At 39.5% G+C, this 10,608-nt stretch overlaps 1 protein-coding gene across 1 annotated transcript; it reads left to right on the top strand.

The window, feature by feature from the left end:
- The first annotated feature begins 739 nt into the window (after positions 1-739).
- LOC111228111 (ly6/PLAUR domain-containing protein 6-like) lies at positions 740-5,519 on the top strand. Its single transcript, XM_022753927.1, has 4 exons — positions 740-890; positions 3,344-3,442; positions 4,441-4,571; positions 4,982-5,519. The coding sequence occupies exons 1-4, from the start codon at positions 773-775 to the stop codon at positions 5,147-5,149; spliced, it is 516 nt and encodes a 171-aa protein (XP_022609648.1). The 5' UTR covers positions 740-772; the 3' UTR covers positions 5,150-5,519.
- The last annotated feature ends 5,089 nt before the right edge of the window (positions 5,520-10,608 follow it).

Raw genomic sequence — 10,608 nt, 5'->3', positions numbered from 1 at the left:
ATATAAACATACCTAAAAACAACGTTGAAACAAAATGTGAACAAAGGGGGTTGTGTGACTGGAAACACAAGTTACATGAAACGTTAAATCCTGATTCTTCCATTTCTGTGTAGGAATACAAGTCCAGACTCCAGACTGGTGCAGGTCTTTCAGTTTGATCCATCAATGACAACTGCAGAAACAAGCAGTTCTTGTAGGTTGCCTTCACACAACTGAGAAGTATAAACCACAACAATAACAGAGCAGGTCCTGTGTCACCCTGTGTTCATACTGTGCCTTTAATGATGAATGTAAGTGGAGCTCAGATGATGGAAACACTCATCACTACTACTCTACTGATGTTTTCAGACATTTGAAAACTTGAATTGTTAGTTCTTTGCTGTGGTCAAAGTGGGATTTAAACACAGGAATAAAAGGATATTGCTATATTTATGAACATTAGTTATTGATAAGGGCAGTAACAGGGAGGAAGAACAGTTAAATAATGTGTTAATCATGAGCAACAACAGAGACAGTACTGGTTACCATGTTTGTGAAAACACCAGAGCAATGACTAGATACACCACAGATCAATGTCAGATCAATATCAGATCAATATCAGATCAATATCAGATCAATATCCAAACTAGAAATCACCACAGACTATTGGAAAATAAATAACGCAGTTGTTGTTTTATTTCAAGACCATTAACCTACAGATCTCTGTGTTTTACAGGTGTGTGGTTGATCTTGACCAATCAGAGAGCTGCATGAGTGAAACCAGGAAGCAGCCATGGAGCCCTGGTCTGCAGTGGCCTGGGTCCTGCTGCTGACCATCATGGTGGATCTTCTGAAGAGCACCAACACCAGAGACTTCACTGAACAAGATATTGTATCCCTCCACCCCTCCAGTGAGTGTCCTCACACTGTCTGTCTGTCTCAGCCCACGGCAGTGTTACACACATCAGTGTCAGTCAGTCAGAGCTGATTAAAGGCTGAAGAGCTGCTCCTCTCATAACTGGTTATTGTAACATTAGTTATTGTCTCTCTTCATTTATTGATCAGTTATTGTTGCCCTGTATTGATTACGATGCTGTTAAGCCTACAAGTGTCTGTTCCACTCATTAGTTGGATTGTGTTCTGTATAAACTGTAGGGACTTTTCTTTATAATCCATCATCACTGTGGAAAATAACTTTAGACACTGAAGAGTTCTTCATTTTCCTACAACACATCAGTATGTGAAGTTAACATGAGATGTTCAGTGGCAGTTAAAGGAAGTAAAAAACAAACAATAATCATAACTAGAAAATTCCAGGGAAATTTTGAGTGCCATGGAGGCTACTGCCGGGATAGGGTTAGGGTTAGGGTAAAAAATCTTCTCTGTGTCACTGTAGCGATGACCTCACGCAGCCCTTGGCTGTCAGAGGTCAGGTCAGGAGCTGCCGTTGCCATAGCAATGTGAAAATCTGCCCAGAATTTGGCTTCCACATGGCTTCAAACAATTGTAAATTATGAGAAAACCGTTACTTCTTTTCAAAAACCGAAAACACCGTGAGAGACACTGAAGCCAGAAGTTTCTTACGGTCTCTATTTTATTCAGATATTCCTTAAAATGAGTGAGTAAGCTCAGTGCGAAGACAGAGTGAGATTCTTTTGAAAAAAAAAAGACGATTACATTAGGTGTCAATGAGAGTGAGACAGGTATTGCTGCCGGACTCGGCACCCCCGTTTAAATTTTGTGCAGACCCTGCCTGTCAAAGTTACATTTTATGAATCCCAACAACTATGTCTACATTTTCAGAAAGAATTATTTGTCTCCTTTTTACGGTTTGGCCGTGAGCTCGAGTTAAAAATAAAAATAAAGGTTATTTTTTACTGCTTCACGCACTCTAGCCAACTGACGCTGTCACTCTAACTTTGAAGAAAAAGTGATTTCCACTCCTCCTTTGAGTGCTCATAGTTTGAAAAGTTTACATGTTATGTAAAAACAGTTGCTGTATTTTTGAGAGAGCAGAAGTTTTCCTCCGTTTTATAGTTTGAATCACATTTCTACGTGCAGGTATGAGAGAGCTGGGTGACTCAGAAAAAAGATGAAATTTTGTAGAAAAAAGGTGAAATTTTGTGGGTTTTTAAAGAAAATTCCAATGCATTCCTAATGCATTATTTATTCCCAGTATTTTGGGAATAACTTTGGGAAAAATTGGAATTTTAACACCAAAAGTCATAGCACCTCTTTCGGGATCAAGACACACGTTTTGATGTATATATTACCGGGGTTTTCTCAAGGCTGCAGGACGAGTTACGAGGCACTCCTCTCAGCTATTCTAGCTGTAGAGGAGCCTCGGAGCTGAGCACCTGTAGCACTAATAAAGATGGACCAGTTTGATATCTGGCTGAATTCCAGATTTACCTCAGTCTTACTGGAGATGTGTATCATTCTATTCTGGTGTATCGTGTTGTATTGTGTTGTATTGTGGTGTATTGTGGTCCGATCACACACATGTACCCAGCTGAGTTATTGCCCTGGCTCACACACACACACTTGTCACATTTGTTAGTCTGTAGTAAGGAGCTGTGGTGAGATATGCTGGGAGTTGATGGAAGGACTGTGGTCTTGCAGGCGTTATGGATGAAGTGTTGTCTGACCTGTTGACCTCCCGCTGTCACATGGGAGGAGGTGGGGTACAGAGGAGGGGCCAATCAGAGGTCTGGTCTCGAGCCAAATGGGGAAACAAACATGCAGCCTTTTGATCCCAGCAGATGGTCAACAAGGACGCTCTCCTCCCTGGTCTTCTTCTTTGAGCATGTTCTCCTCCTGCTTCAGGTCTTCCTCTTCCTCTACCTCCACCTCGGCCTCTACCTCTGGCACAGCCTCCGCCTCTTCCTCTTCCTCTACCTCCTTCTCCTCCGCCATGGATTCCCCCTCTCACCCTCACTCTTCTTCTTCTGACTCCTTCCATTTTGGTTGAAGACAGGTGAACTCATGTGCTGCATTTTTATAGTGCTTAACCTGATTGGTGTGTCTACAAATAAGCAATTATGTGTTTGCGCACCTGATGGCTGTGTTTAACCAATTGGCTCATAGGTGTGGTAATTTCACAGTCAGTATTTTGGAATTTCAAGGAAGTGACATCATGATATACTTCTGTGTCTAATATATACAAATGTGTTTAGTGTTTTTCAAATGACTGTGTGTATTGTTTTGCAAAAAGTGTGAGGCTGACTTTGTGCTTATAGTGGTGCAAATCTGGGCCGATGTTTTGCTCCGTGAGTGTAAGGTTTTGATAACTGTGTAATACTTTTGATTTTAGTGTTTATGCAATCGAAAAAATCTTTAATGGTTTGATTTGGTCTTTTCACAGGTACTCCATTTCCTGGTGGATTCAAGTGCTTCACCTGTGAAGATGCACAAGACAACTTTGAGTGCAACCGTTGGGCTCCAGACGTGTACTGTCCTCGTGGTGAGACCACATTAGACCAACATCTGTTAAATGACACACTCTTCTCCTCAGAAGTGAAATCACACGCTGTATATCACTGATATAACCTGTAGCGTACTGTGGCTAATGTTAGCAAACTTGTAGATGCTGCTGTAACTAACTTCACTGACTTTGTCCTCTCTACTGTTACATGCATTCTAGCATTTCCCCACATGTTGTGGCCACAGAGGCTGTTGTTCAGCAACAACCCTTTCTCCAGACTACAGACATAAATACATCTATGAACAAATAAATAAATACATGTCAAAAACAGAAAGTGTTTTCATTACCAAGATGTATTTATTTTGCATTTATTCATGTATTTAATTATTTATTTATTTATTTATATTTGTGTCATGTTTTGCCCTTCATACAAGGTGGGAGTTGGGGTTTGTGTTGAAGATAAATCACTCCAGGCTGCTTTCTTTGAACATTGAACACATTTAATTGTTTTAGTGTTGACAACAACATCTCCACCTGCTCCGCTCTGATAACATGAAATCTCACTTGCACCCACTAAATTGGTTCTGAAGGAGTCCTAAACTCAGTCCAGGATCTGCTGTCTCAGTCAATCAGATTCTGAACACAAACTCAAAAAAAATATTTACACAGCACCATTTTCTTAGTGAGTCTGGTCCTCAGCTTCCAGGTTTAATAAACTGTGAATACTCATAGACAAAGAGACCTGTTACAACCCGTTTACAGCAGCCTCCAATCATCCCAGTGAAGTCAGCCTCAGACCAGGTCCAGTACACACAGTAGTGGACCTGGCCTGAGGCTGGTCTTTCAGGGATATGGCTGTTTCTCAGTGTCTCCATGTTTTACTGGAAAGGTTTAGAGAGTTCATTAAAACCCTGAGACATTTTAGATTGTATATGGCTGATACGACACAGTTCACCCACCCTCTCAGTATATAAAGCAGGAAATTACCAGTGCTGTTGTTATCTTCATCTTGTGCTTGAATTTTCCATGTGTTTCAGAAGCTAAATACTGTTACACTCGCCACACAGTAGACGTGGAGGGTGACAGCGTGTCAGTGACGAAGCGCTGTGTGGCTCCAGAGGCATGTCTCTCCACAGGATGCACTGACATGGACCATGAAGGAAAAAAGGTGGGGAGCAAATCATTTACTTATTACTTATTAGTTAGCAGGGTCAGAATAACCTAGAAACATCAGGATGTTTAAGTTTAGAGAAACATTGAATACACACACACATCATCTTGTTTCAAACCTTCACTTGATTCAGCTTCATAATAGAAAGGAAATAACTCAAAGTTATAATGTAGATTATAATATGACGTCACTGACTCGCTCGTAAATATAAATGTAAATGTAAATATAAGTATAAGTATAAAGGTAAATCTAGTGTAAATGTAAATATAAATGTAATCCTAGTGATTTTGATAGAGTCCCTAATAAAAGGTCAGCTGCTCCAATCAATGGTTCAGACACAAGCAGCCATGCCTACATGCTACTTGAGCATGTTAGCACTGTGTTGAGACGTGTGTCTTCCTGTCCAGGTGTGCACAGCCTGCTGTGAGGGAAATATCTGTAACTTACCGGTGCCATGGAACGAAACAGACGCCATCTTCTCCATCACCTCACCTCTCAGCAGCACTGCTGGACATCCACCCACACTGACCTTTTCAATCATCATCACTTCCTTCATCATCTCAAGTGCTGTTTAAAAAGTGAAGTCAAAGTCAAGGTCATCTAGGTGTACTGACGGGACCAGGTGAACCTGTCAGTGGACCACATGACTTCTAGTTGGACTCTTATATGAGGCAGTTTAGTCTAAATTTTACAGAAAATAAATAAATTCATCAAAAACTCAATAGGTTGTCCATGTATAGAGAATGTGGCCCCTGCATCAGTTATCACATAAAGAATAATGCTTTTGTTCTCATTTAGAATGATGTTTAATTTTCCCATCATACATTATGTTTCTGTACAGTCAGCCTACCAGCAGGGCAACAGTTAATAACATTGATGTACTATTGTTACACAAAAGTAAAATTTGAAGAAAACAATAGTTATAAGCTCATCAAAGGTTTCAAAGGGCTGGACTCAAGGTTCTGCATTTTTTTTTTTACTGTTTCTACGACAACGTTAAACACCTTAAAGGGAAGTGTGCAGATGACAGTACTGATATGGCTGATCAGGCATGTTCAATATTAACAGTAGTCTACCAGCAGGCTCACTGAGAGTTATCCTCCAGCTGTTTTACCTCTGTCAGTTCAGCATGCTCATCATCTCAGTAGCAGCTGTTTTACTCATTTGGAGTTTGCTGATGTGTAAATGTAAAAAGATCAATGATGCTGTAAGACAGGTGACAGAAGAGTAAAGAGTAGGGTTATGAGATGTCCCTGTTTTCCAGGGACAGTCCCCGTTTTTGGTGGCCTGTCCCTGGATTGAGCTGTCCCCGGAAATATCCACGTTTTTAACGTTTGTAATTAAAAACAGACGTCTAGTGTTACACTCAACAGAGGGGGCTGGGTGCTAGCTAAAGCAGATTCAGAAGTGAAGCGAAGACCATCAAAATAGACTTATCCAATCAGATTTTCTTTTTTTGTTGTTGTTGTCTCCAGGCAGAGAACAGGTTAGCTGGCTCACTCATTGGTTAGGAGTTCATAACCAGGCAGTAAACTAACAAAAGCAAGCATACCCAAAGCCCCTTGCCAGAACTTAAACGAAATGTTTTTAGGTTGGAAGAATTGAAGAAGAAGAAGTTGCCCGACTTTCTGCAATGGACTTCACGCCACAATATTCATAACCTTTTATGAAAAATGCTTTTAAAGCTTTTAATCTGTGGACCCTTGCGAATTAAAGGAATATAAATAACTGAGAAATAGATAGACAATAGGACTTCATGACTGCTTCAAAGGTAGGAAGTCGTCATTTAATTAGACAACCTTCACAATAAATACATGACTGTACCCCTTTTTTATTTCATAGGTAAAAACAGTGGATATTTTAACGATATACGTATATTGAATGCTGAACTGGAAATGTGCCATCTGGTCACCTAAGTAAAAAGGCTTCATCTTGTTTAAATATTCAATAATATTGTATGTCTTTGGATGCATGTACATATATATAGTATTTATTTTTATATCAAGTGTTGTGAGAAAAGTAAGTGTGTGAGTTTGATGGTTCAAAATGTCTATGTCATGATGAACCAACCATGAATTCATTTGTTTTTAGGTTCTTGTTGAATCATGTGGTGGAAGAGTTTGTAAAGAAGAGTAGAAATTCCAGTGCTACTTCGGAACACAGATTACACAAAACACAAACATGGGACAATCCACTGTTTTAATGGAAATTAAATACTCTCACACACCACACAACCAGAATATCCTTTGAAGACTCTGTCATTGTGATGTGGCTATAAAACATTATGTGTCATTCTGTGTCCACTTTTATTCACTGTAACTGTGACGAGTTACACAACACATAGACACGTCATATTTCAGTGTACATAGACCCCTAAGGCCATTTACAAGTGATCAGCTACAGCATCACTGTGTGCCATGATCCAGCACTCTGCAGCCAGAGCTCAGCTTTGACCTTGTTGTGAAACCTTTAAAGGGGGAGTGAGTGAGACTGAGGCTGCAGTCGAAAAGTCTTTTTTTCTTATGAAGGTTGAAACTGAGTGAAATGAGCTGAAGTATCTGAGCAGCAGCCATGATCACAGCTGGTCCACTTCCCTAAATGAAAAGGAAAGAAGCTTCAATGCTTCCTATCTTATCTCCTTTAGCATAGGAAACACTGGACCTTCCTCTATGGAATGAAAGGAGAAATGCCGTCCCACAATTCTTTGATGCAGCAACATTTAAAGCAACACACCATTGTAGTTTCACCACAGCAGACCCACATAAATGTAGAAACATCAGAGCAGCTGTTTTATGTTTGTGACTTGATCCAGAACTGATGGAAATCCTTGTCTGATTGACTGAAGCCCTAATCCATAAATATAGATTTATTCTCTTTAAATCAGTCAGGAGTCATCATGAAGAACAAACAGACTGAATTTATAGTTGATAATAACATCATCATAACAAAATACTATAGTCTATACATGTTGTTGTTTCACTACATCCCCTCCCATTGTGGAATGCATAAGGAACAATGGCTAAAAATGAATTTTCTGTGTATGAAAATGTCAAAAGTGTTTATGTCAGGAAACTATGTACTTATATCTGAATATAATTTATTCTGATCTCTTGTTCAGTTCCATATTTTCATTGAAATATTATTTTAATGGCTCAACTTTCTCTACATGTATATTTCTTTATATTTATCTTATTTCAACATTTCAGGCCTGTTTGTTTTGTGTTTGGAAACTTTATCATCCATGTGTTATAAATAAAGTTAGTTAGAGAAAAAAAATCATAGTGGAAGTGCAGTCAGATTCTTTTCTTAATGACCTAATGACATTTTCCATCAATGTCGAGGAGAAGTGGTTAGAGAGGAGATTATTTGGACTTTTCGACTGCAGCCTGATATAACTCTGACTCTTTGTTGGTGCTGACAGAAACCTGCACTACAGTGTCTCTGTAGTAACCATGGTTCAGACTGTCACAAGGCTGAAGGGTCTGGTGTGGACAGATTACTTGTTGATGACAGTGACTTCAGTCTGTCACTATGAAACTGTAGCTCTGATGTGACAGAACAGCTCTGAGAGTCAGTCGTTTAACATTGTCTGCCTTAACACCAGACTATGCAAATGCTGACAGAAGATATAGTAGGAGCTTTACCTGGGTTATGGCTGGGGTTAACTCCAACCTGGTCTGGTTTGTCCAGATGATGATGATGCCTGATGTTGTTTTACTGAGTGTTTTACTGTGTTTTCTAAGAAGCTTCCTTTACTACATGTACCAAGGCTGTTAGAGAGAAACATGTTTCCATTGTGACTGAAGTCTGACCAATATGTTTTGAGGTTGCACTGTCTTTCCGACAATGCAATGAAACAACATGTACACAGGAAGTAGTAGTAACATGAAGTGAAGCTGATGTATGTAGATCCCACTTCCTATGTTTAATCACCTCTGACATGTCTCTCATCCATCTCTCAGTGACAAGATGCTGTGTTAGCATGTACAGTGTACTGGAGGCCGTAGAGTCTCTTACTTCTTGTCTTTTGTATGTTAGAAGTTTTTGATCTTGTGTCAGATAACATTGTTCAGGCTTTTGTTTTAACTCAATTACAAGTGAAACTCAAACTGTTGCATGCCAGTTTTGTGCCAACTTGTGTTACATTTGTTGATGCGCCACTTGTATGTAAATATACATTTATACATGTCTGTAGAGGTGGGAAATCTTAACCTTTCATGTTACAGATGATTTCTCAATGTGAACATTAACAGAAATCATTCACTTCATGAAAGAGTCACCAGCAGTTCATGTGGTGTTGTTACAGTGTTTGTGAGCATGGAGCCAATAAAGGTGCACGTGTGGTGACTGGACATGTCTGAGTGGTTCATCTGAACACTGTCACAGGACAATAAGACACTGTACAGTACAATAAAATACAATATGACAAAGTAAAGTACAACACAGTACAATATACTACAAAACAATACAACACAGTACAACACAGTATTATAGAGCACAGTACAATAGAACAAAGAACAACACAACACAGTACATGACAGCACAGTACAGTATAATAGAGCACAGTACAATATGACAAAGTACAATACATCACAGTACAATACAACAAAGTACAATCCAAAACAGTACAATACAACAAAGTATAATACGGCACAGTTCAATACAACCAAGTACAATACGACCCAATACAATACAACAAACTGCAATACAGCACAGTACAATATCACACAGCACAATATGACACAATGTAATACAACACAGTACAATATGAAAAAGTACAACACAAACAGTACAAGACAACACAGTACAATACGACAAAGTACAATACGATAGTACAATACGACAAATTACAGTACAACACAGTACACTACTACAAAGCACAATACGACAAAGTACAATAAGACAATAAGTACAATACATCACAATACAATACGACAAAGTATAATATAACAAAGTACAGTACAACACAGTACAACAGTACAAATGACAATACAAAACAGTACAATACAACAGTACAAAATGACAAAGTACAATACAACAGTACAATATAACAAAGTACAATACATCACAGTACAATAGGTCAAAGTATAATACGACAAAGGACAATACGACAAAATACAATACGACAAAGTACAGTAGAACACAGTACAATGCAAGAAAGTACAATAGACAGTGCAATACGACAAAGTAAAATACGATGCAGTGCAATCGAGCACGGCACAGGGGGTGCCAGGCCACCACAGCTGTCTGCTGCGTGGGCCCCCGACTGTGGCACTGGGTGGTTGGACTGGGGCCCCCTCGTCTGCTCCTCTGGAGTTCTGGAACGGCCTCTCCCCCACCCTCACTACATGAATATTATAACTACCACCCAGATTGTCATTATTAAAAAGTATTACATTATCATTGTACAGTATTAAGTACAATATGACTAAGTACAATACAACACAGTAGAACTCAGTTAATTGTTCCAGTTTGGACTGACTGGTTGACCCTGGGTCACAGGTTAATATCTGTGACTCCTTTCTCTGTTCTGTGGTGGACAAAATGAAGTGGACTTTTTCTGAGCAGAGGGATTTGGTTTCACAGTGTGTTGGGGTGACCAGCCACCTCACTGCTGAGCTAATGTATTGGTTTGGAAATCACCTCAAAAACAGAGAGAAAAGCTTCTCCCCTCCTCTTTTGCCTTCTCCTCTTTCAGGACGGCCTGCAGCTTTCTCAGGCTTTCTAACCTCAAGTGTAATCTCTAATCCTTTTTCTGAGAAGGGATTAGCTTCCCGCCATGACCTTAGGACCTGTCATGGTGTTCATGTAACAGTGACCAGCTCGCTGATCCATGAGCTACTTGTGCCTTCATGTTCTCTGGAAGCACTTTCAAAGGGAGCTTTAAGGGGAAGGTTACAGCTGCACTCCTGACAAATAACCATTGTCTGGGATTTATACTTATTGAAATCAATCGTTATTAATTTGGTTGAACGGTCCAGAAAAGGTTTAAAAGGTTTATCTTCTAATTTTGACATTTCATTTAGTTTACTTT

This window comes from Seriola dumerili, unplaced genomic scaffold, assembly GCF_002260705.1.
Source record: "Seriola dumerili isolate Sdu_G_001 unplaced genomic scaffold, Sdu_1.0 BDQW01000200.1, whole genome shotgun sequence".
NCBI lineage: Eukaryota > Metazoa > Chordata > Actinopteri > Carangiformes > Carangidae > Seriola > Seriola dumerili.
The sequence above is the reverse complement of the archived record's forward strand: the minus strand, read 5'-3'. Positions and strand labels throughout refer to the sequence as shown.